The sequence below is a fragment of the Motacilla alba genome, chromosome 5, assembly GCF_015832195.1.
Source record: "Motacilla alba alba isolate MOTALB_02 chromosome 5, Motacilla_alba_V1.0_pri, whole genome shotgun sequence".
NCBI lineage: Eukaryota > Metazoa > Chordata > Aves > Passeriformes > Motacillidae > Motacilla > Motacilla alba.
This window is the reverse complement of record NC_052020.1, coordinates 16,777,845-16,801,535: the sequence shown is the minus strand read 5'-3', so window position 1 is coordinate 16,801,535 and position 23,691 is coordinate 16,777,845. Positions and strand designations below refer to the sequence as shown.

At 40.4% G+C, this 23,691-nt stretch overlaps 1 protein-coding gene across 1 annotated transcript in view; it reads right to left on the bottom strand.

The window, feature by feature from the left end:
• Positions 1-23,691, bottom strand: part of MUC6 (mucin 6, oligomeric mucus/gel-forming) — a 44,749-nt gene that overhangs the window by 9,037 nt on the left and 12,021 nt on the right. The window contains exons 7-36 of the mRNA XM_038139100.1: positions 23,298-23,505; positions 22,388-22,510; positions 21,618-21,738; positions 21,167-21,305; positions 20,906-21,010; positions 20,499-20,571; positions 20,091-20,228; positions 19,092-19,253; positions 18,452-18,546; positions 17,668-17,800; positions 16,773-17,022; positions 15,604-15,656; positions 15,372-15,481; positions 14,472-14,623; positions 13,567-13,708; positions 12,995-13,105; positions 12,442-12,627; positions 11,786-12,025; positions 11,201-11,357; positions 10,310-10,453; positions 9,740-9,802; positions 8,892-8,939; positions 7,414-7,590; positions 5,398-5,439; positions 4,938-5,171; positions 4,188-4,235; positions 3,371-3,661; positions 3,242-3,322; positions 1,399-1,809; positions 437-875 (exon numbers count right to left, since the gene is read on the bottom strand). Of these exons, the coding sequence (XP_037995028.1) occupies positions 437-875; positions 1,399-1,809; positions 3,242-3,322; positions 3,371-3,661; positions 4,188-4,235; positions 4,938-5,171; positions 5,398-5,439; positions 7,414-7,590; positions 8,892-8,939; positions 9,740-9,802; positions 10,310-10,453; positions 11,201-11,357; positions 11,786-12,025; positions 12,442-12,627; positions 12,995-13,105; positions 13,567-13,708; positions 14,472-14,623; positions 15,372-15,481; positions 15,604-15,656; positions 16,773-17,022; positions 17,668-17,800; positions 18,452-18,546; positions 19,092-19,253; positions 20,091-20,228; positions 20,499-20,571; positions 20,906-21,010; positions 21,167-21,305; positions 21,618-21,738; positions 22,388-22,510; positions 23,298-23,505 (4,676 nt within the window). The remainder of the gene's footprint in view (positions 1-436; positions 876-1,398; positions 1,810-3,241; positions 3,323-3,370; positions 3,662-4,187; positions 4,236-4,937; positions 5,172-5,397; positions 5,440-7,413; positions 7,591-8,891; positions 8,940-9,739; positions 9,803-10,309; positions 10,454-11,200; positions 11,358-11,785; positions 12,026-12,441; positions 12,628-12,994; positions 13,106-13,566; positions 13,709-14,471; positions 14,624-15,371; positions 15,482-15,603; positions 15,657-16,772; positions 17,023-17,667; positions 17,801-18,451; positions 18,547-19,091; positions 19,254-20,090; positions 20,229-20,498; positions 20,572-20,905; positions 21,011-21,166; positions 21,306-21,617; positions 21,739-22,387; positions 22,511-23,297; positions 23,506-23,691) is intronic.

Genomic DNA, 23,691 nt, shown 5'->3' with positions numbered 1-23,691 from the left:
GACAAACATCAACAACTTCAGCATGCTGCACTGCACATTTATCAGAGAGAGGGAGGTGGGACCATGGGCTTTGCCCTATACCTGCCCTCTTTTTTCCCATAAAAAGGGAGGAAAGTGACTTGCTGCTTTTTAACAGGCACGATACCTCTTCCTCTTTCTGGAAGTGGATCCTGCATGGATGTGCAGGTCTCCCAAGCAATAGGAGCACAATAAAGCTTGGCCACTTCAGAACTGACATGGAGGCCAATGTGGGAATGACTGAAGGCCCAGGGCGATACCAAATGACAACCACATTACACTGCTGATTCAAAGAGAAGTGGGAATAGAGAGCAAATTTAAAGAAAATATGCAAGTGGTCCGCACTGGTGGAAATGAAAAGGAGAAAAAGGAGAACAGGCAGAAGCAGCAGGGCAGGTAAGAGAGAGCCTTACCAGGCTGTGAGGAGCTGAGCCATGTTGAGGACACAGTTGAGGAGGGAGAAGAAGCAGGCAATGGCAGCGTGCTGGTTTTGGCTGTGGTGGGTGCAGAGGACTCTGTGACAGGAGACTCCTTTGCAGCACTGGTTGTTGGGGAAGAAGCCTTGGGCCTCAGGGTTGTAGGTGTGGGCCTGGGGCTGGTGCTGGGAGCTGCTGTGGAGGCAGCTGTGGAAGTGGTGGCAGTGGATGGCAGGCGGGTGCTCAGTGGGCTGCTGGGGGCAGGTGGAGAGCTGGGATATGGAGAGGCTGTTTCCAGAGGCACTTCTGTGCTGCTAGGTGGTCTGCTCCCTGTGGAGACAGAGGTCTTGGAGGTGCTGCTGCTGGAGATGGCAGCTGTGGTCTTCTCTGTGGTCACAGGTGTCACAGCATGTGGCACAGTCAACACTTTATGGGTGAAGGCTGTCAGGAAGAAAGCACAGGTCAGTTGAGGATGTGGACAAGGAAAAAATGAAATGTGTATATTCTGAAGCCTTAGATTGCTGACTTTAACAAAAACAGCATTGCTGTGCTGTACTAAATATTCCTGGGGAAAAGGGAACACTTTTTCAGTGGGTCCTGTCTACAAGCTGCTGTCTGGATTCTTTCAGAAAAAGGGAGGAAATGGATACAGTGTCTTCCAACAGGCAAGATCCAAGTACCTCTTCCTGGAAGAGGACCCTGTGTGAATATCCATGTGTCTGTCCCATGAAGGAGTAGGCAGAGCTTAAGAAGAGTTCCCTCTGTGATTGGCAGGCCAGGCTACATGGCAGAAACCAGTGCCCCAGATCCATAACAAAGTAAGACCATACTATTGTTCCTAATCAGAAGAACGGGACGTAGACCAAACACTAAAACAAGTCTGCAAGGAACCTGTGTGGCTGGAAAGGATGAAAAGAAAAGGTGAGCAGCAGGAAGCACCAGGATGGGTAGGAGGGAGCCTTACCAGGCTGTGAGGAGCTGAGCCATGTTGAGGACACAGTTGAGGAGGGAGAAGAAGCAGGTGATGACAGCGTGCTGGTTTTGGCTGTGGTGGGTGCAGAGGACTCTGTGACAGGAGACTCCTTTGCAGCACTGGTTGTTGGGGAAGAAGCCTTGGGCCTCAGGGTTGTAGGTGTGGGCCTGGGGCTGGTGCTGGGAGCTGCTGTGGAGGAGGCTGTGGCAGTGGATGGCAGGCGGGTGCTGAGTGGGCTGCTGGGGCCAGGTGGAGAGCTGGGATATGGAGAGGCTGTTTCCAGAGGCACTTCTGTGGAGACAGAGGTCTTGGAGGTGCTGCTGATGGAGGTGGTGGCTGTGGTCTTGTGTGCGCTCACAGGTGGCCCGATGTGTGGCACAGTTGACTGTTCATGGGTGAAGGCTGCCAGGAGGAAAACAGATTGGTTGAGGATGAAAACAAGAGTAGGAAATGGGGGTGGTCAGAGGACTCAGATTGTGGATAGAATTTAAAATGGAATCCCAGTGATGCAGTGAGTATTTCTGGGAAAAAAGGACACTGGGATTTTGAGTCTTCTCCACAAGCCACTGTCTGGCTTCTGTCCTAAAAAGGGAGGAAAGGGATAGAGTAGCTTCCAACAGGCAAGATCCCAGTATCTGTTCTTAGAAGAGCTCCCTGTCTGGATATGAATGTCTCCATTTAGTAACAAGGTGAGCATAAAGTCAGTCTCTTTTAAGGCAAGAATGCTGCATGGGAGAGACAAGTGCCCCAGAGCCATGACCAAGTAAGACCATACAACTGTTCCTAATCAGAAAGAAGGGGGAATGGGGAGCAAAAAGGAAAACAATTTTGCAAGCAGACTGTGTGGCTGGAAAGGATGAGAGGAAAAGGGAGAGCAGCAGGAAGCACCAGGATGGGTAGGAGGGAGCCTTACCAGGCTGAGAGGAGCTGAGCCATGTTGAGGACACAGTTGAGGAGGGAGGAGAAGAAGCAGGCAATGGCAGCATGCTGGTTTTGGCTGTGGTGGGTGCAGAGGACTCTGTGACAGGAGACTCCTTTGCAGCACTGGTTGTTGGGGAAGAAGCCTTGGGCCTCAGGGTTGTAGGTGTGGGCCTGGGGCTGGTGCTGGGAGCTGCTGTGGAGGAGGCTGTGGAAGTAGTGGCAGTGGATGGCAGGCGGGTGCTGAGTGGGCTGCTGGGGCCAGGTGGAGAGCTGAGATATGGAGAGGCTGTTTCCAGAGGCACTTCTGTGGAGACAGAGGTCTTGGAGGTGCTGCTGATGGAGGTGGTGGCCATGGTCTTGTGTGTGCTCATAGGTGGCCCGATGTGTGGCACAGTTGACTGTTCATGGGTGAAGGCTGCTGGAAGTAAAGCACAGAGCTTTGAGGATGAGGGTAGCAGAGGCTGGAAATGGGGGTGGTCAGAGGCCTCAGATTTAGGATATAAACAAAAATCAGCAGGGCTGTGCTGCAATGAGTATTCCCTGGGAAAAAGGGAGCACTGAAACAGTGGGTCCTGTCTAAAGCTGTCTGGTATTTGTATTAAAAAGGGAGGAAATGGATACAGTGGCCTCCAACAGGCAACATCCCACCACCTATTCTTTGGAGAGGTCCCTATCTGCATGTGCATGTGTCCCTTCAGGGCATAGGGAGAGCTTAAGCACAGTTCCCTCCGATCTGGCAAGTCAACCTCCATGGGAGAGACCAGTGTCCCAGAGCCCTTACAAAGTAAGGCCATACCAGATGTTCCAATTCAAAGAGAAAGGGGCATAGTAAGCAAAAACTAAAACAACTCTGCAAGCAGCCTGTGTGGCTGGACAGGAAGAATAAAAAATGGAGTTCAGGCAGGAGCCTTACCAGGCTGCGTGGAGCTGAGCCATGTTGAGGACACAGTTGAGGAGGGAGAAGAAGCAGGTGATGGCAGCGTGCTGGTTTTGGCTGTGGTGGGTGCAGAGGACTCTGTGACAGGAGACTCCTTTGCAGCACTGGTTGTTGGGGAAGAAGCCTTGGGCCTCAGGGTTGTAGGTGTGGGCCTGGGGCTGGTGCTGGGAGCTGCTGTGGAGGAGGCTGTGGAAGTGGTGGCAGTGGATGGCAGGCGGGTGCTGAGTGGGCTGCTGGGGCCAGGTGGAGAGCTGAGATATGGAGAGGCTGTTTCCAGAGGCACTTCTGTGGAGACAGAGGTCTTGGAGGTGCTGCTGATGGAGGTGGTGGCCGTGGTCTTGTGTGTGCTCACAGGTGGCCCGATGTGTGGCACAGTTGACTGTTCACGGGTGAAGGCTGCCAGGAGGGAAGCACAGGTCAGTTGTTTGTTGCTGGCTTATTGGAAGTTGGGTTATGTTGACTCTTCTGTTTTGGAGGTTTTGTGCTCAATAATGGGCTAGGATGGGAGTCCTTGTTCCCACTACATCTGGTTGGATTTTGGTTTGTTTTTTTGTTTTTGTTTTTGTTTTTTTTTTTTTTTTTTTTTTTTTTTTTTTTTTTTTTTTTGGTTTTTTTTGTTTTTTGGTTTTTTTCAGTTACTAAAGTTGTCCATTATCCTAAATATCTTCCATCCTCTCCTGTTTCTCTTTTTCTAAGTGCTTGCTGTTGACTATTTTGAAGGTTGATCTTTAGGAATTTATCTCATCTCCTTCTTCCTGGAACAGCTGAGTGGGGAAGAGGTATCACTTGTTTACTGGTAGTTTAAAACTGGCTTGCTGCAGACTTCTCTGGGAGGGATCCATGGGAGGACCATGGCTAGGGAAGGGATATGGATGCATGGGCCAGGGATGACTCTCATCTCTTTCATGACCAGAGCACTCACCTGCTACTACTTTAGTAGTTGGTATCTTAGCTTTGGTTGGCTCCCTTGCTACAAAGAAAGGGATGAGAGAAAAGAATGATTGAGTCCTGGGAAGGATTCTAGGCAAAGCATGTTGTGGCATCTCCCCAAAGGAGGATCGACACTAAGACAAATCTGGCACGTGGGTTTAAGTGAAAGCCCTTCAGCCTGGAGTTCAGTGTACACTTTCTTGCCCACCCTCCACTGGTGACTCTTGCACTCAGGGTCAGCATTGGTCCACAAGGTCATATTTGTTGAATGGCACTTTTCATGGATGTGCCAGGGCCTAAGCATCCTTTGGCTGGAGATGATGCCTTGGGTTATGCCTCTCACTCAAAAGTGTCCTGAGCTGTAAATTAGAGATGCGTTTCCAGTTTCCCTGCCTTTTGTTCACCCTTGCCCCACTGTGCATTCTCAGGGCAGCACTGTAAGAAAAGAGAGGTGTTTTAGCTTGTATCTGATTGGTAGCTATAGGGCAGGAACTCATGGATGCCTGAACCCTCAGTAGAGGCCTGTGCCCCAGAGCCAAAGCCCTGAAGTTGCAGGGAGAAGGATACAGTCAGGGTCATGCGTGGGTCAGCCCCAGGACCTGCTGGTGTCCCATGGCAATAGCAGGGGGAATCGAGAACGAGTACCAAAACTGAAGCCTTTGTGGGATGTGCTGCTTAGAAGAGAAGGGTGGGAGCTGGAAGAAGCAGGCAGAGCAGCAAGAAGGGCAGGAGGGAGCCTTACCAGGATATGATGTTCCCAGCTGGGTTGAGGAGAGGGAAGAAGTAGATGAGGCTGAAGTGACAGGCAAAGAGACTGAGCTTGGAAATGTCCTTGTCAGTGGAACTTCTGGGCTGGTGGCAGGGCTGGTCTCTCTCGGGACAGAGGTGCTGCTGGTGGATGTGGCAGGGATAGTCTGTGTCTGTGTCATGAGGTGCTGCACAGGCTGTGTGAACGTTGTTCTTATGTGCGTGACAACTGCAGAGAGAAAAGCACAAATTGATTGAGAGTGGGTTTGAAGAGCGCCTCTGACAATTTGACATTCCTCGCCTTTTTCTGAAGCTCCTGAGGAAAGAAGAGCCTTGTTGGATGCACGTTTCCCCTCCCAAATATTCCAAACTGGGCAAGACCATCATCTGGAAAAGGTGAGGTAAGCGAAGCAGAGTCTTAGGCCAAAGGCATCTTTCTAGTCCCTTTTACTCACCTTCTGGGTAGTGCAGAGTGGTTGCTTCGGTTCCCTCACTCTCTGTGGTGAAAAAATGAATATTAGTAATGGTTGGGAACTGGTAAGGTTCCTAGAGGAAGGTTCCTAATTGCTTGCACAAGAAGATATATGCACCCCAACAGTACTTTGTGGGAGAAACCTGGGTTTGGGAAAGAGTGTACAGCTGCCCTCCCACTACAGTAGACTTCCCACCACACACTGTCCCAGCCTGTCAGTTGCTAATGTAGCAATTCATGTCATCAAACAGCCTCAGATGAGACTGTCCTTGTTTGTATATTGAGTGTCAGGCATTCAAAAAGGTTAGTTAATAATTTGGGGGGAGTTTTTCTTACAATGAAATATACAGGGGTGGGGGTAATACATATTCTGTGGTCTGTGAGTTTTCAAGAACTTGCTTTGAGGCATAGAGAGATTTTGTCTAAATTTGGAGGAAGTGTTGGAAGAGAAATGTTAGCTTTAACATCCTAACTGGAGGTCAGATGCTTGCTCCAGTGACAAGATAAATTTCCACTTTAATCATGCTTGTCTATGTCCTTTCCTTTCTGTTAGCAGTGTTACAACCACTAGTAAGAATGCTTGGCTTTTTTTATAAGGAGTATATTTACATATACCATGTGAGTGATGGCTTCACCTGACAGAAGTAAGAAAGTGCTATTTACCTGCTGTTGTTAGTTTAGGCTGGCTGAAAGTTGTGCTCTGAGTTGTGGTTTGAGTAGGTATTGAGGAGGTTGCCGTTTCCCTTTTGGTGGTGGTCTTGAAGGGTGGTGAGGTGACCCCTACTTGTTCTGTCTCTGTTGAAGCAGCGGTTGATGAGGCAGGAGGTGATGAGGGAACAGACTTTGGTGTAGTGGCCATGGTTCTTTTCACTGAGGTAGTTATGGAAGGGGTAGTGATGGTTGTGGTCATGTTTGGTGTGGTAAAAATTGATGTTGTTTGTTCTTTTGGAGTAAAGGTAAAATTATAATGTGAGTAACCAATTCATAGAAAAATTAAAACCAGATAAATTACAAAGAAGATATTAATGTTTTAGAGATATTTTTTTATTTTTCAAGTATTTTCAGTACGACTGTTGTATTCATGTTCTCATAAGCTTACCAAATATTTCTGAGCTTCTATTTGTTTTCAATTGTCTCATGTCTGTCTCTCTTCTCATTTTCTGTATTTTTCTGTATTAGATTTGTTTAATTATAAGTAGTTATCTTTATTGTCACTTTGGCTAAAGCCATATGGGCTTTGTCCATTGGCTTTTATTATGTTCCAAATCAGCCCCACTTGCAGCTTTATGCAATTTAATAAATAACATCATACTATGGACTCTCCTTGCCTCAGTGCACAAATCATCTGTCACAATGTCAGCTTTCATGTGTTTTTACTCCTTTGGGACCTGTTTTTACCTCTGCTTTCACTGACAGCCATGGTCCAAGATGGTTTATTAGCTGAAGTGCATGTTGGTATGAGGCTAAATGAGGCTCCACAAGCCACAGAATCAGAAAGTAATTTATGCTGGCAGAGTCATCCTCCAGAGAACAGGACTTTAGAAGCCTAGACAAAGATGCTGCACTGATACCTGTGTGACTCTGCTTTGGGGCTTGCTTGCATTATTCAGAGTCAACAGATTGGGTGCTCCTTAAACTCCATAAATGAACCAGTGGAAAAGAGGCTGAAACTGAGCTAATAAACCCAAGTGGAGCTGGGCTTGCTCACTGCTTATAGAACTTCTAATTGTCTTTCTCAGATTACTCCGTTTTTGGTTGCATTTTAACCTAATGCCTATATCCTATATATTTTTATGCACTTTCAATCTACAATTCTGAACATTTCTGGTATACAAACTCCTTTCTGGAAGCCTGCTTTGCCTGCTTCATGACTTAGAGTCTAATGCTTGGATGTTGTGTGAATTTGAAATGCATTCCTAGGAATAGTATCTTAATGATGTACAGAGGTTTAGAACAAGCTTATAAAAACTTATTTTAGACAATAACACTAAAAACCTACCAGTAGTTGACTTTATTGTGACAAGAGGTGAGGGTGAAGTTCTTGGAACTGTAATTTTTGCAGTTATTGTTGGATTTGTAGTCTCAGGTGATACAGTTGCTACAGAAGAAATACTAGATACTATTGGAAGTGTGCTTGTGGTAGAGCTTCTTGTTACTTTAGGCTGCACTGTTGTTACTAAGAGAAAAAAATCAAAATTAGAAGATGAGAAATAGTCCCCAATAACCTATTGATAACATATCTATATTAATGGAATTTTTCTAAAGCTAAACAAGTGTTTTTATAGCTATTAGCAATAGCTACTATTAAAACCCATTGCCTTTTAGATTAAACCTTGAAGAGCTGTTATCCATTGCTTCCTTTGCTATTATGTGCAGTGAATACATTAAACAGGTATTCTTGGAGAGGCTTTATACCTTTTTCTTCACTTTAAAGTGAATTTGGCATAAACACTTGTTTATATCAGCAGAGGTGGAACAATATTCCAATCGTATATCAAATAGTATCCATAATTTTATTATCCCCACAACCCACAGTATAAAGTTTTCCAATATCTGATGTCTTCAGGGAAATTAATGGAATTTCTAACAAATTTAAGATCAAGATATGTAGATTCTTTTCCTGTATCAGGCTATAGGGCTTTGGTATAGTCAGTCACACATTTCCATCAAGACTCTCTTCAATTGTTGAAGTGTTGTATGGCCAGTCCCTAGTAAGATTGGGCATAAATTTTTGTGAGATCCTTTTCATCATGGAATCATAGAATGACTTGAGTTGGCTTAGACCATAATCTAATCCACTCCCTCTGCAATGAGCAGAGATGTCTTCAACTAGATCAGGTTGCTGAAAGGCCTCTCCAGCCTTAACTGAATGCTTCCAGATAAGGGGATTCAACAGTCTCGCCGGGCAACATCTTCCAGTGATTTACCAGCCTCATCATAAACAATTTCATCCTTATATCTAGTCTGAATCTACCCTCTTCTGATTTAAAATCATTACCCCTTGTCCCATCACAACAGGCCCTACTTAAAAAGTCTGGCTCCATCTTTCTTATAAGCCCCATTCTAATATTGAAAAGCCACAAAGCTCCATGGACCTTTCTCCTCCTCATGCTGAACAACCCCAAATCTCAGCCTTTTCTCACGAGGAGAGGTGTTCCAGCCCTCTGGTCATTTCTGTGCCCCTCCTCTGTCTTTCTTGAATTAAAGACTGCAGAGCTGGACAGAGCATTCCAGGTGGGCTCTCATCAGAGCCGAGAGGAGCACAGTTCCCTCTCTTGACCTGCTGGCCAGGCAGCTTTTGATGCAGCCCAGGATATTATGGTACCAGGGTATTTTTCATAATTTCACTTTATGCATGTGAAACTCATAATGCTGCTATATCACACAGAAAAGGACATTATTGATTCCAAAAACACTTATCAGGACATAATATCAATGTGTAAGTTACACACTGGTTGGTCAACTGTGTAAACTAACCTGGTGAAGGTGAAGATGGTTCGGGTGTGGTGGTAACGTTTACTTGACCTGTTACATAAAGGCAAAACGGGTCATATTTGTGAATAAAAACATATTAAAGTATCCCAGATAAGGCAAATCTGATCAGATTGGATTCTAGGAACTGTGCTAATTACTGAGGTATTCCTGAAAGTATTTAATCTTACATATTTCAGCAGTCAAATTCACATCAAAGGACTTAATTACAATGACATCAATACATCTCATTATTATAATGAACACTAGTAAGTTTATACTATCTTTGTTATGACTTTTATGGCTAAGGGCACCTCAGTTTTCAGGGATAGTGGAACATGGTTTTCTATGTAAGGAAGATCACTAGCTGAGATCCTGGTTACAAAAGATAGAATTTTATAATGGGAATTTTGTTCTTAAGGTTTTTTTACATCTGCATGAAAATCCAAACTGTCCAGCTAGAGTCTATCAAAAACCTTATAAAATAAAGATAGGTTTTCATGGAAATAAGCCATATGGTAATAAGCCTCAAGTTAATTAAAAAAAAAATCTAGAAATGTATTTATTGAGTCCAGTAGCTAAATCTGCTCTTCTGCTACATGTTTCCCTTTTTTTTCTGTGAAATGTGTTGAATACCTCTGAGACTCACAGCTCTGCTAGGCCTGTGCCTCACACAGATTAGAACACCAATACTCTATTTTACAAGCAGTATAGTAATGGGTTTATTTTGAAAGGAAGTTATGTTTAGATGGACACTCATTTATGGAGAGATACTAGAAAAATATCCTCTGTGAGTCTGTGCAAATGTTGTACTAAGGTTTTCAAGTCATTGTGGAGAAAGAAATGCTGCTTACCACATGGCATGCACCTTTCTTCTTCATGGTCAAAGTATTCATCATGAGAGCAGTTGTAACAGCCTGAAGAAAGGGGAAGAGAAATTTGTTTTACATTTCTGAGAGAACTATTTATAATTGAATCTATTATATATCTGTTATTAAAAAATAGTATCAATTTCAGCATCATCTATTCAGGTAAGTATTTCCAATATTACCCTCAGAAGGAGGTTTTGTCTATGTAGGAATTTTTTTAGTTTCTTCAGCTACATCCATCTGTTTAATAAAAAAATTAATTTCTCTCTCCACGTTTTCTTCCCTAAGTACAGTGCATTCTTTTGATTTGGTGCAAGTCAGAATTTCTCTTACAGACAGGCTGAGCTTGATATAAAGCCAAATAAAGTACATCTACTGAATTGATTATGTATTTAGAACACTACTTGTAAGGGAAATATCAGTAAAACTTCTCCAAAAATAACATCTCTTAGATTATCATTATTTAACTGTGGTATGACTGATTAAAAAAACACCAAACAGCACTGAAAACAATTATGTTACTGTTTCCTGGTTTGCAGTAGTAGAGGTTATTACCTTCAATGTTGACATATTTGTAGTTTTGATTTGGACAGTTACAAGGCCTGTAGTGCCAGGTGCATTTGTCATCGTTGTAGCCATGGGAAAAAGCATCATCAATTCCTTTTCTGTTATGAGAATTGTAATACTCACAATAGACAGCTAAAGAAAGGACAAGCAAGAGAGAAGATTTTTCTTTTTAAAATTAATGGCATGATACTTTCAAAGAACTAGAAGAAAGACAAAATTAATTAACAGTTGGAATACAGAAACCTTCACTGCAGTGATTAGCTTCTGATGTAAATATGTATTTTAACTCCTGAAAGTCAGTTTCTTTTTCGCAAGTACCGTATGCAGACATTTCCACAACTTTTCATACGCAAAATACTGAAATGTGGAAAGAAGTCCATCAAAGATGTCAACTCTAACATGGATTTATAGCATGTTCATCCTCTTTTTTTTTTTTTTTTTTTTTTTTTTTTGTATTTGCTGTTTTGGAACACCTTGATGTCATTTTCCTGTTTTACAGTGTTCCAGCAACACAGCTGTCTACATTCCCTTGACATCCACACAGAAATTGATTTCATCATAGCTCAAACAAAACATTTTTTTTACAATTTCATGCTTTCTCTGCTGGCAAACTCACCGTGCACTATACACTGACAGCAGAAGAAAAATTCTGCTTTCTGTGACCACATTATTTTCTCTCTCATTATTCCATGGTAAAAAGAGTTAAAATATTTTGGTAAAGTACAGATTTCAAAACCCAGGTGACTGAGGTATACTCTTTGCCCACAGACAAAATGCAAACTTAGAGGTAGTTATTACTAAGTTTCCTATGTTGCCAAATGAATACACTGGCAATAAAAATCTCTTAAATCTGTTTAAGGAGAGCTTAAGGAAACTCACGACAGAACTCAGGGGTCCTCCAGTCAATGCAGATGCCTTTTTCCAAGCATGCCATGGCATAGACTGCGATGGCGTCACACATGCACTGACAGTCCCCTCCAATGTCACACCCACAGGAGTCTCGGACACACGCCTCGTAGTAGGGCATCCGATTCACCTGCATGGCAAAAGGAAGGGACTCATTTTCCAAGATTATTTTGTGCCTATTATACTCTAGGTATATGCATAGCCACTGCAGCATTATCCACATTTCTCACTGGTTTTTACCACCTGAAAATGCATTGATCAATATCAGGCATCACCAACAGACTGACTAATTCCTGATTCTTAAGTCTTCATTCTTTTTTCGCTCTTGTAGTTTTAACTAATCAGTTAATAGCATACTTAGCATTTGTGTTCACAAAAGGGCTGGTGAAGTGCAAATAAAAAAAAAAGAAAATTAACATAAATGTGAGCCATAAACATTTTTATATGTATTTTATTGAAACATTTTGCCAAACAGAAAATCACCTGTTGGAGTGTGAGTATTTGGAAGAATACAGATTATGCCGATAAATAAAAAAAAAAGAGCAAATAAATTCTTACCTTATTGTGACAGGCAGAAAAAACATGGCTGTTGATGATGGAACACGTCTTTTCTGCCCATGCTTTACGATAAGGGTTCTTGCTACAGGGGTCCACTACAAAGTACACATCCCCACAGAGAGGATTCTCTTTCCAAGAGTTGACAAATTCCAGCTCGTTTGATGCCACGTACTTGCTTCGAGTTTCAAAGTCATCCTTCATGTTGCCATTATAGTTACCACACAAACCACAGATTGTTTCCTAGATTCAATAAAAGCACCAATATCAATTCAGCAAGTTACAATTCTCACCTTTCCTTTTGATCGCTGACTGTTTCCTGTGCTTTAGGAGTGAATGTCATCTACAAATACTCCCTCATAACATACTTGTGCATGGGTTTCTCCTCTAAACTGTAAACTGTCACCATTTAGAGATCAAATTCAAATGTGCAATTGCATAAATTACAAACACTTAGCTCAAAAATTTCCTGAATGCAGTACAGAAATCCTTTAAAAGTTAGCCTCTTGTGAAGATCTCTGCTGTTTTGGAGATAAGGATAAAAATGAATTGCTGGTAGCATTTCTGGAAAACCTTTGCCATCACAGAGATTCAAGGCAACCATGATCAAATGTTCAATTTGAATGAAGGGACACTTTAAGGAAATTATTTTGCAATACCTGTGTTTCTCTGGAGATCTTGATGAAGAAGTTCATGTGCTTATTCCAAATAAGGGTCATGTTGTATTTTCCTGGGATAATGATATCAAACATCAGGTGAAGGGCATTCTTTTTCACTTTGTATCTTATACCAGGATTTTCCCCAGAAATAGCGAAGGTTTCATCTCTCAGTATGATTGTCAGATTCTGGAAGAAAATTTATCTGGAAGTTACAACTTATCAAGTTTCAGTATCTTCCTCACTGAAGTTCAGCTGCTGTGATACTGCAGCAGGAAAACAGTATTTTTTGATTGAGCAATTCACTGCAGAGTAAACTTCAAAATTTCCTGGCTTCTACATAGACAAGATTCTTGGAGAATGAAACACAGCATGAGAATTAAAAAACCCCAAACAAACAGCTATGGCATTTCCTACTAAAACCAAGGCTCTAGGTTTAGCACATAATTTTACTTACAAGACCTTTCTCTTAAGATACAGCTAAAGCTTCCAAAAAAGGAAGAAAACCTGGTCTTAAAATCTATTCAGCTGGATAATGGCAGAAAGAAGAGCTTACCCCAAGGTAAATGCTGATGGATCTGGAGCACGTAACTCCTGATTTCCCACAGATGACATTCTCAGTAACAATTTTGAAAGAGGAAATGGGTCTGTTAACACTGCAGCCATCCTAAAAAAAAACCCCAAAACAAACCACTAGTAGCACAAAGGCTCAATAGACTGTGCCTGAAGTCTTCCAACTTAAAACATAAAATATAAAAAAATACAGGATGCTTAAAATGTCACAAATAATTCTGTTTTGGGAGGTGATGACCTCTGCTTTGCTGGTCAAACTGATGTAACTTCCCTAAAAGACATATTTATCTGGTACAGAATACAATGACTATCTAAACATATTTTTAAAAAATCTAAAATTGGTTATAATTGCATGAAAATTATGGTTTTTTAGAAGCAAAATATTTTCATTCTAAGCATTGAAATAAACATAATATATAGAAATTCAGTAAGTGGTTATAAAGATTCAAAGTGCTGTATTGTTTATGCATCCTAGCATATTTTTATTAGTCTCTTAAATCCAGCTATTTCTTGATGCTGAGATACTGCTGCAATAACCAGAAGGAAGCAGGTTACCATAGCTAATATGTATTCACAGTTGCCATCAAACACAAAACGCTGTCCATCAAAGGTGGTGATGTGGCCTTCTCCATACAGATTACAGGTGGAGGAACACCTTGTTTTCTGAACACATTTCCATTTGCCTTTTGTGCAAGTGCTGGAAGTGAGAAGAGAAACCACACTCAGATTTCAAAGAAATGCCATCTTCACCTGCTTATTTTTATAGATATCCACTTTTATCGACAACATGTTCAATTAATTGATTTATGTACACTGAGACCAAGTTACAGTCAATATAAGAACCAGAATTAAAATTTATGGACTGCCTAGAAAATGAATTAATAATAAAGAAGAAATCTTAAACAATTTTTGTGCTTTTTTCATGAAAGAAATAGTATGTAAAACCCATTTATTTTTGCTCTTAACAAGATCAGAAGTCACTGCTCTGTGTAGTTTGGGGAGTGTTTTGTTTGATTTTTTTTTTTTTTTTGGTACTAGATTAGTAACTGGAAAGTGAATCAAGTACTTTGAGAATGCTGCTAAAGAGATGGGAATCTTTTTGGGGTGATTGCTTTTATATACAGAAAAGAAGAAAAATTTTACCCTCATCTTTACTTAAGTGGATTGTTAATAATACTTGACTTTATATCATTTACAGTCACAAACCCTACTGATGCCTTTATTCCTGAACATACCTAAGGCAGAAATTACCCCTGAAGCTGGTACAATGACTCTTATCCGTACATATATTATCAAATGCTAAGCTTCTCTCTCTTGCTAATCCCTGTACTCTGTCATTGTATTTCTTCCTTTCAGCTGTTGCCATTTCCTATTCTCCAGTCAGTTAAACACTTAATTTTATGTGACTGTACACTTCAGTGAAACAGAGGACCTGCAATGAAAAACCCTGTGATTCTTACCAGATCTCACATTCTGTCTGGATTTGTTCACCTCTTCCATAAGCAAGGCCACCATATTCACACGGACACTCCTCAGCTGGCACACACCTGCCATCGAGATTTTCATAGAGGCCATCAGCACAGACACAGCCTGATTCACACTTTGTGGGTATCTGGGAAAGGCCAACAGATTGCAAAACAAAAAGAAAAAAATGTGACATGCATTTTATCCTGGATGTGAACAGTGTCAAGAGTAAACCTGTGCTAGGTTCTGTCTGGGCTTGCTTTTAGTTTTGTGCTGTTCCTTGTATTAATATGCTGTCAGTTGAACTAGTTTCACTGAAGCTGTAACATATAATTGTGGTCTGAGATACTAAACATACCTGAAGACTCTGAAAAATATATTTTCCATCTACCAGTCTTTCAGAAACAGTACAACAGAATATTCTTCATATCAAGGAAACTTATTGCTATTCTTTCAATTAGTCTGTTTCCTTAATATAAGAAAGGCCTATCAGGACAGCCCAGATTTTCACCTAGCCCAGGTCTCCTGCATTCTGTGATCAAAATCAGCTGAGAGTTGAGAAAAAATAGAACAGAAAGCATAAACCCCCTATTTCCATTGAGACGGAGTCACATCTTATGGAGTACCTGAGCTAGAGATTATAGCCATGTAGTTAAGAATCCTTAATGGATTTTTATTCTAACAGAATTTCATTCATTAATTAATGCAATTGATTTCTTTAACCACTTCTTAAATATATGTGTACTTTTTGTGTCCACGGCCTGATATTTAACTGCATCATGTAAGAAAAAATATTCCTTTCATTTCACTAGAAGCAATGTAGTCTAGTTCTAAGTAACAACTAGAACATTCTACCTCTCTCAAAAGAATAAATATCCCAGAGCTGTGAGACTCACACATTCAATTCCAGTAGCCAGCATCTGACAGGTAGGGGCACATGCAGCTCCATACTTGTTTTCTAAATTGTCAGAACATGATATGTATTTCTTAGGAGCTTTGCAGTTTTCTAGGAAAATGGAAGAAAAAATAACATTGAGGAGAAATTAACATAGAAGAGAACAGTGAAGTAGTAATTTTACAACATAAAAGACAGAAAAAGTTTCTAAGTAAACAATATCAGACTCATACCTGCAGGGTTTTGAGGTTTGCCTGTGCAACTCAGCCTCCCATTAACACAGTAGCTAGGAAGAAAAAGAAAAATCAATGAAAATCTCTTCTGTGAAAGAAATTTTGATTTTTTGCAAAATTTTTTTATTAAAAATGTTTCACTATTGTTACCGAGTTCTTCCCATCCTTTGAAGTGGAATATGAGTCAACTTGTCTCTTCACTTTTTGTATTACACAGTAACATCAGTTTAGAAAGGCAATGCCTATTATCACTAGTAGGCAATTGTCACTATGAGAATGGTCTATCAAGTCATCTCAGAAGTTTGTATATAGCTAGGTGCTGTTGACAAAATCTCCTAGTAGGAATAATCAGATCTCAGCTATTATTTTTCATTTTTCTTTGTAACATTTCCAAGCTGAAGGTAAGTAAAATGTTTTCTGCTCGGTTAGAATATCTGTAGTTTAGAAAAGGGCAAAAAAGATGTCTTGAAAAATAAATTAATGCTATTAAAAATAAAGGAGACAGTACTGGTTGGGGCTGGAATGGAGTTAATTTTCTTTTTAGCAGCTCAGTGGTGCTGTGTTTTGGATTTGTGACCAAAACATTGTTGATAACACAATGTTGTTTTAGCTGGTGCTGAACACTGTCCCAGCATTCTTTCTCCTCAGGCTGCCCTGCCAGGGAGGAGGCTGAGAAGCAAAGTATTTCCATTCTGAGGGGAGGCTGGGAGGGGACACAGCCAGGACAGCTGGCCCACTGACCAAAGAAAGATTCCATAATACACCACATCAAGCTCAGCAATAAAAGCTCAGGTAAAGAAGGAAGAAGGAGGGATGTTCTGAGTTACAGCACTCATCTTCCCAACAAACCATTATGTATGGTAAATTCATGCTTTCCTGGAAATGTCAGAATGGCTGCCTGCTGACAGGAAGTTCTGAATCAATTCCTTACTTAGCTTTGATTGTTCATGCTGCTTTGCTTATTATTAATAAAGAAATTTCGTAAACTGTCTATATCTCTACCCATAAGGTTTCTTGCTGTTGTCCTTTTGATTCTCCTCCACATCCTGCTGGAGTGAGTAAGGAGCTGTGTGGTGCTTGTCTGGTTACTGCAGTTGACCCTTGACAGAGACATGAAGACCCCTCACCTCCCTTTTCAGTTTGTTCACTTTTAAACTTGACACACTTACCAGGTGATCCCACCAGTCATTGTTGACTGGTCAGGCAGGATGTACTTTCTGTCCTCTAAGTAGCAGGGACAATGAGATTTACGAACACACTCATTCTTATGGTTCAGGTACATTCCTTTAGGACACTGGCAGCCTTCAATAGGAATATCAGTTGGATGGCATTCCAGGGCTCGGTTGGAGAGTGACAAGCATGTCCTGTCACATGCCTGAGTGTTGTAGCTGAATGTTTGATTGCCAGTGCAAGTAATGGCTATAAAACGAGACAAAAGTGTATGTTAAACTTCATTTACTGATCGTCTTCCTTGTAAAAGATAATGTCCTTTTGCTTATTATGTGCTGCTTATTTTGTGTCAACAGTTTCAATGCTTAATGCTTCCTGTTGCTTCTCTTCCTGTGGATGTGGAGCTCTAGCAAAACATGTTGCAGACCAAGACTTAACAGCAAACTATGCAGCTGTTTAGAAGTTTCATGCAGGTAAAATACCTTACAGCTTTTTTGTGAATATTGGAATTTAATAATGCAAAGGGAAGCTTAACAGAAATATCAATGTGCTTTTGAGTAACAGTGAAACCCGTGCCTATGTCTGAGTTGCAAAATAATAAAATAAAATCTGTAGCCAGTTTTCCCTAGTTCTTTCTCATTTTATAGGATAGCTTTATTTTTCTGGATATTCTGTACCTTAACTATCAAGTCCTGGAAGCATCCACATGCTCACCTTAAAGCATATGAATAATATTTTTCATATAGTCTTGAAATAACAGCCCTGTTGAGACAGACACTAGAAGGGTATCCAACAGTTGGATATTTGTTACCCAACTGCAGCTCTTCTTTCTGATCACTATTTCCTCATTACTCATCTGATGGCAGACCATTAAGAGGTTGTTCAGGTACTCACTGCAATTGTCCATACTGCTCCTCCAGTTCTCAAGGATTAAACCCATGGAGCTGCATGCTCGTGCATATGATCCCAGAGCAGAACAAATATAAGGAAAGGTCTCTTCATAATTACAGGCTTGGTAGACACATCTCTGAAACCCAACACACAGAGAGTACTTTGTTACTGGGGACCAGACATTTGGAAGTGCTAAACCCTAAAGGTATTTGAAAGATGTGTGGACGTGACATTTAGGGACATGGTGCAGTGGTGGACTTGGCATTGTTGTATTTATGGTTGGACTCAATTATGTCAAAAATCTTTCCCAACCAATATGATTCTATGCTGAACTACAGAACTAAGTCACACAAGATACATATTACTGCATAACTAAAACTCATGGAAAATATCTGACTAATTGCATTGCTGATGTAAATAAAACATACTTAGTACCCTAAAAACGCCTTTGTTTATTTGCTGCTTCTCGTTTTTAATATTCAAAATGTTTTGTGTAGACTAGCAAGTATACGCAATGATGCACATGGTAAAATCAACACTTTGCACAATTAAAGCTGTTGTCATGGACAACTGCAGCATGAACAAAAATATTTTATGATTCATAGGGATGGGACTGGAGCCTATGACCAAACAGACTTTCAGTGTAGTGGGGACATTATTTTCAAAACCACACCTGTTCCTAAGCTTCTCTGCATTGCTGATTCAATGTGTGGGACACCGTATATGAGTGCAATCTGGTTTATATTTGGACTCCCTCTGTACAACATCCATCATAATAACTTCATACCTTGTAGAAAGGAATAGGGTTCACCACAGCATGGCATTTCTCAAACACTGTACCCTTCTTGGTCAGAATGGAGCAATGCGTCTCAGCAGATATTTCTAATGAAAGTAAACAACAAATATTAAAAAGGGAAAGTTAGGGGGGAAAATGGAAATTTTCAAAAAAATTTGGTGTTTCAGGTGAACTTTCGGCAATGATGCACTGAACAATAGGACAATTCCTAGCTTGTTACCATCAGACTCTATTCTTGTACAAGCAGCTCAATAGAGCTTTTTTTTTTTCTTTTTCACAATTTTTTTTTTTAAAACCAATAGCAATAGAGACTTGGGAAGACAAAACCTGGATTTCAGTCTCAGTACTGCTGAGCAAACCTAAGACACTCGTGGAAATCGCAGTTTCACTAGACAGATCAAACCACTCCCATTCATCATCTCAATCCCAGATCTCTAGAATGGGATCTGATGAACTTTCCCTTGACATGTATTCTAGAAAGCAAAAATGGCTTGTTGGTGACAGAACTTGTGAGGTTCAGTCCTCTCAGTTTCTGTTTCTGTGCAGCTCTCTCATTTCCCTGGTATGGGCTTATGGAAGTGTTGGACAAAGCCAGTCAGAGAGATCAGTTACCACAGCATCGTGTACTTACTGTTCAGTTGGCTCAAAGCGCAAGGGTCAGTCTCTCTCTCTAAGGCAGGATGGCAATTTCCTGCCCTCCAGGAATCTACAAACAGGGAGGCTGTCCCTTCAGTGATATCCATGCTAGTCATGAAATCATCTGTAGTGTCTCCATTGTAATTGCCACACAAACCTGACAACATCAGAAATGCAAGGGACAGCGGAAATTAAAGAATATGTGCACAATGGCCTATGTTTCATTCTATAACAGTGAGACAATTGATTCAAAAGCTCTACATAAAGTATCAATGACAACTCAAGTCAAGTGGCCAGATAATCTTGATTATGTACACATTCAGTCACTGAGCCTCTGCCTCCTCAAGTTAAGAGTGTCAGCTTCTAGTCAATGACAAAATCATAGAGAAGTTTTTGTCTTTTTTTCAGAAAAAAAGTGGTTTTAAATAATGTAAAAGAGAAAGGCCTTGAAACACTTCTGAAGTTGCATTTTTTCTTATGTATATTAAATGCATAATGACAAAGAATATGCATTTAGGCTTTTGTAAAAGCCAAAGCCTCTCTGTAATTCCCCCTAATCAGAATGCAAAATATGCTTGTGTGGCTAATATTGCTGTGTAATAAACATCTCCATCTGGTGATTACCAGCCCAGAAGCTTTTAGTTTCATAGGCTCATTGTGTTTACAGTAGTCCTGCACTACATTCAAAGAACTTTGTGCTCCAAGATGCAGAGACCACACAGACTTATTTGTTGCTCCTTCATTGCGTAGTATAGCACATATTGAAAAAGGCACACATAAAATACAGAACAGCATTGTGTTATGTATGAAAAATGTGACACCTCTAGTTTCTTTGAATAGTTTTAAAGTTATCAGGAAAAAAACAATTCAGTTTCCAATGTATTTTTTTTCTTTGAATCTGGAGAAGAAAATTGATTTCCTAAAAGGTGAATACTAAGTTATCAAAGTTACACTCCCTACATTTTCTCCTTTGCAAAGGGACTTGTTAACTTACCTAGTGTTCTGCCTTTGAATTGTGATCCAACTTTCACGTAGGCCTGGAACACAGGTGATGTTTGAACTGCAAGTTCCAGCCCAAAGTTTGTATGCATCTGAACGTACATGGAGGACTGTCTGAAAACGGTGATGTCTCCTGAAGGAACAAGCACATTTAAAAATAGAGATGCTGGTGATACTGCAAGGTAACGATTTTAACACTTATATAAATGTTCTAGCACTCTGTCTACAACTCTTCTCCCACACACAACTCACCACAGAAAAACAGATGCAGCAGGAGAGACTTTAACCTTCTTCTAAAACCCCTGGTATTAGCAATTGAAAGATTGTGAAAGATGCTGGGTTGTGTAAAAACAAACATTTAATTTAATTTGGATATAACTTATATTCTCCTTTTTTTTTTTACCTGATCTGTAAGGCAGCCGCTTGAGTTCATCATCATCAGTAAGGAGATCATTCTGAGAAATCACAATTTTGTCCTGTAAGAAGAGGACATGGAACCAGAAGTAACTACCTTTACAGATGGTATTTATATGTTAAGCAACTATACTGTCGATGATCTGTGTAAAAGAAAAAAATTAATTCAAGCATTTCTTCACACTATAACATGCTGCTTCTAGCTTTCACTTTGAAAATACCTTCCTGAGTTGATGTAGCAACTGAGATCTTTACTGTGTATACAAGAGCAGAAACATATCTTCAGTATTTACATTCCATAATTTTTGAGTTCAAGCTACCGGCAATGACTTTGAGCACTTATTTTGCTAATCTAGTTATAAAATGCTGGATGGAACCTGTGGAGGGAATACCTACCTTTGTAGACTGGTAAATTATAGCACTAAGTGAGGTCTCAGAATGAGAATAACCAGTCTTTTCATAAACAGCCATTAGGGTTCCATTATGTGGCAGGCTGGAACTCTGGAGGGAAACGGAAAAGAGAAGTAAAAAGAGAAGCCTATGTCAGTATAACAATGATTTGTAGAATAAACGTGTGTATTATGAAGTCCTATTGTGTTCCAATAGGAAACGAAAGACTAACTAAAATATATCCATTTGATATTCTGTTGAAATTACCTTCATAAGAACGTAAGTGCAAACCCCATGGAATCGATATGGCCTCGAATCAAACGTGGTAACAAAGGAGCCTCCTTCCAGTGAACACCTTCCAGGGCAGGGCAAGTCTTTGCAGTTCCACTGACCCATCACACATTTACTGCAGAAAACAAGAAATTCTGTGCAAGGTTATTCTTTTCTTTATGGTCTAAAAGCTCAGCTACTTCCAGCAATGAAATACGTCGTTTTTATCACTTTTTTCCTTATGATTTCTATGCTTTGATTTTCTTTGTCTACATATATCAGCTGAAGTTGCTCACCTTAATTCAAAGTTGCTGAACTCTTGTAGGGATTTTCAGTAAACTTTCCCCACTTGTGAAAGGTGCTGCCCTTTGAAAGGCTGGGCAAAATTTTCCAGTTGTCTGCTAAAGGTACTTTTCATTCTCTCATGGAAGTACCTGTTGCTACTCACCAGGTCCTACAAGCTGCTTCCATTGTCTCACCAGGAGCATATATTTTCCCATTCAGTGTACATGGACACTGGCTAATGTGAACACAAGTCCGATTCTTCGAGATATCGTCAAGAACCGTTCCTGCCAAAGAAGATAAACAAAACATTTTTACCCATCCTCACTTAGGACTACAGTTATTATGGCTTGAGTGCATTCTGAAATTAGCCTGAGAATGCTATTCTTGCACAGCCAGTGTCCATACTCGGAGATGTAACACGCAGGAAATTTTCTCCTAATTGAAATGAAATGGAATATTCACAAGTGAAAACAGCTTTTGACTACTTTGTCATATGAGAGCACAGTCAATTGTCCTATTTTGAAATGCAAATGATAGTAATAATCACAGTTTCTGTAATAAGTTAACCTTGAATTTTTTAAAAGGGAATTTACAAAATTCCCATAACATTGCAGAAATCCTCTGAGGTATGCTACCTCTTCCTGGTGCCTGATCAATTTATATTTAAGTAAAGAACTTTAAACAGATAGCATATCTTTATCCCATCACAAACCATGTAGTCATAGCTCTGTTCTTGTGAAGAGTGACCAACCATGTTGAAGGACCACAATTACTCAAGACTCCAGTTACATTATGTTACCTGAGAAAAAGCAGTTCTAGCAGCACAATGCCCTGAAATGCACAGCTAGTTCATTATTAAGCCGTCCATTCCACTTGACTGGATATGCGCAAAAAACATTTGTGTGATCCATTAAGAATATGATGGAATGATACCTTCTGGACAAAAGCAGCCATAGGTACAGTGACTGGAACAGCTGTACTCTGGGTTGGAACAGGTTTTAATACACGGAGAACCACATTCCTCATAGATTTGGTTTGCAGAACATTTTCCCACAGCTGCAACAAACAGTGGGAGTGTGAAGATTTTTAACGTGTAAACATAGAATATTTCTTCTGCTGCCTAGCAAGGAAAAGACCTTCTGATTTCTGACACTAACATTCTTTTATCCTGCCTCAATATTCATTTAATCATTTGAGTATTCTTTGTTACCATCATATATTCATTCTGGCTTTCTATAATCTTTCTTGCCCAAAAAATTGGAAGCATTTTTTCAGAAGCTTGGAGAATGGCAAACAGACCATACTGCAGCCTAATGAAGTACCAAAAATCAGATTTTCTGTAGTACTTCAAGGTTTTGCTTTCAAACAGTCATTGTAAATAAGAAGGCTGAACACCTGAAAAAGGACTACTGAAAATCATCTTTGAATAAGAGGAGCTATGGCAATTATTAGTAAAAAGGTTCAAAGAACATCCGGGGCTATTTAAAAGGGCTCTCTCTTCACTGGTTAATTTTCCAAGTACAGTAATAGGAAAACTGTTCTTAGAACAAGCAGCCTCCTATAGGAAGTTTGAGAATTTAAACAGTTTTCACTTGGTGGATCTTTATCTGTTTTATTGTCACTGATCTAGACACAGGAGCTATGTTTTGAGCTTCCTTCTTCTTTGAGGTTTCTCTGCTCTCCTTACAGCTTTATCAAAGGACACTGTTCTCTGTAGAAAATAATTAGTTTGATTAAAGACAGTAGAGACTTTTAAAAATATTCCATTTATTATCATCATCCCTCTATTTAAGGCACAGAAAAGTTAAGCACAGTCTCTCATGAATAAACCATTTGAACTTACAGCAGAAGTTTTCAGTTCTCCAGTTGAACACCATTTGGTGGGACATAGCACACTGCCTGGAATACTCTGACAGTGTAGAGCAAGTGCAATTGTTTTGTCCTGGCTCACTGCAGTCCTGCATATCAAGCTGGCAACGAATGACAAACCTCTCCTTGGGCACACTGCAGGTTGGTGACACCAAATTAAGTAGCTGGGAGCAGATCATGGCCTGAATAAAAAGAGAAAGAATATTGTTCCTGGTGGTGTTTCCTTCATATGAAAACCACAGTGGAATAACACTGCTAGTTATGATTTTCTTGTTGGTTTGTTTGCTTTTCCTCCCTAGAGTTTAATAATGGATATTTGACTTCAAATGTGTGAGAAACTCACAGATAGAAGGGAATACAAATTCATT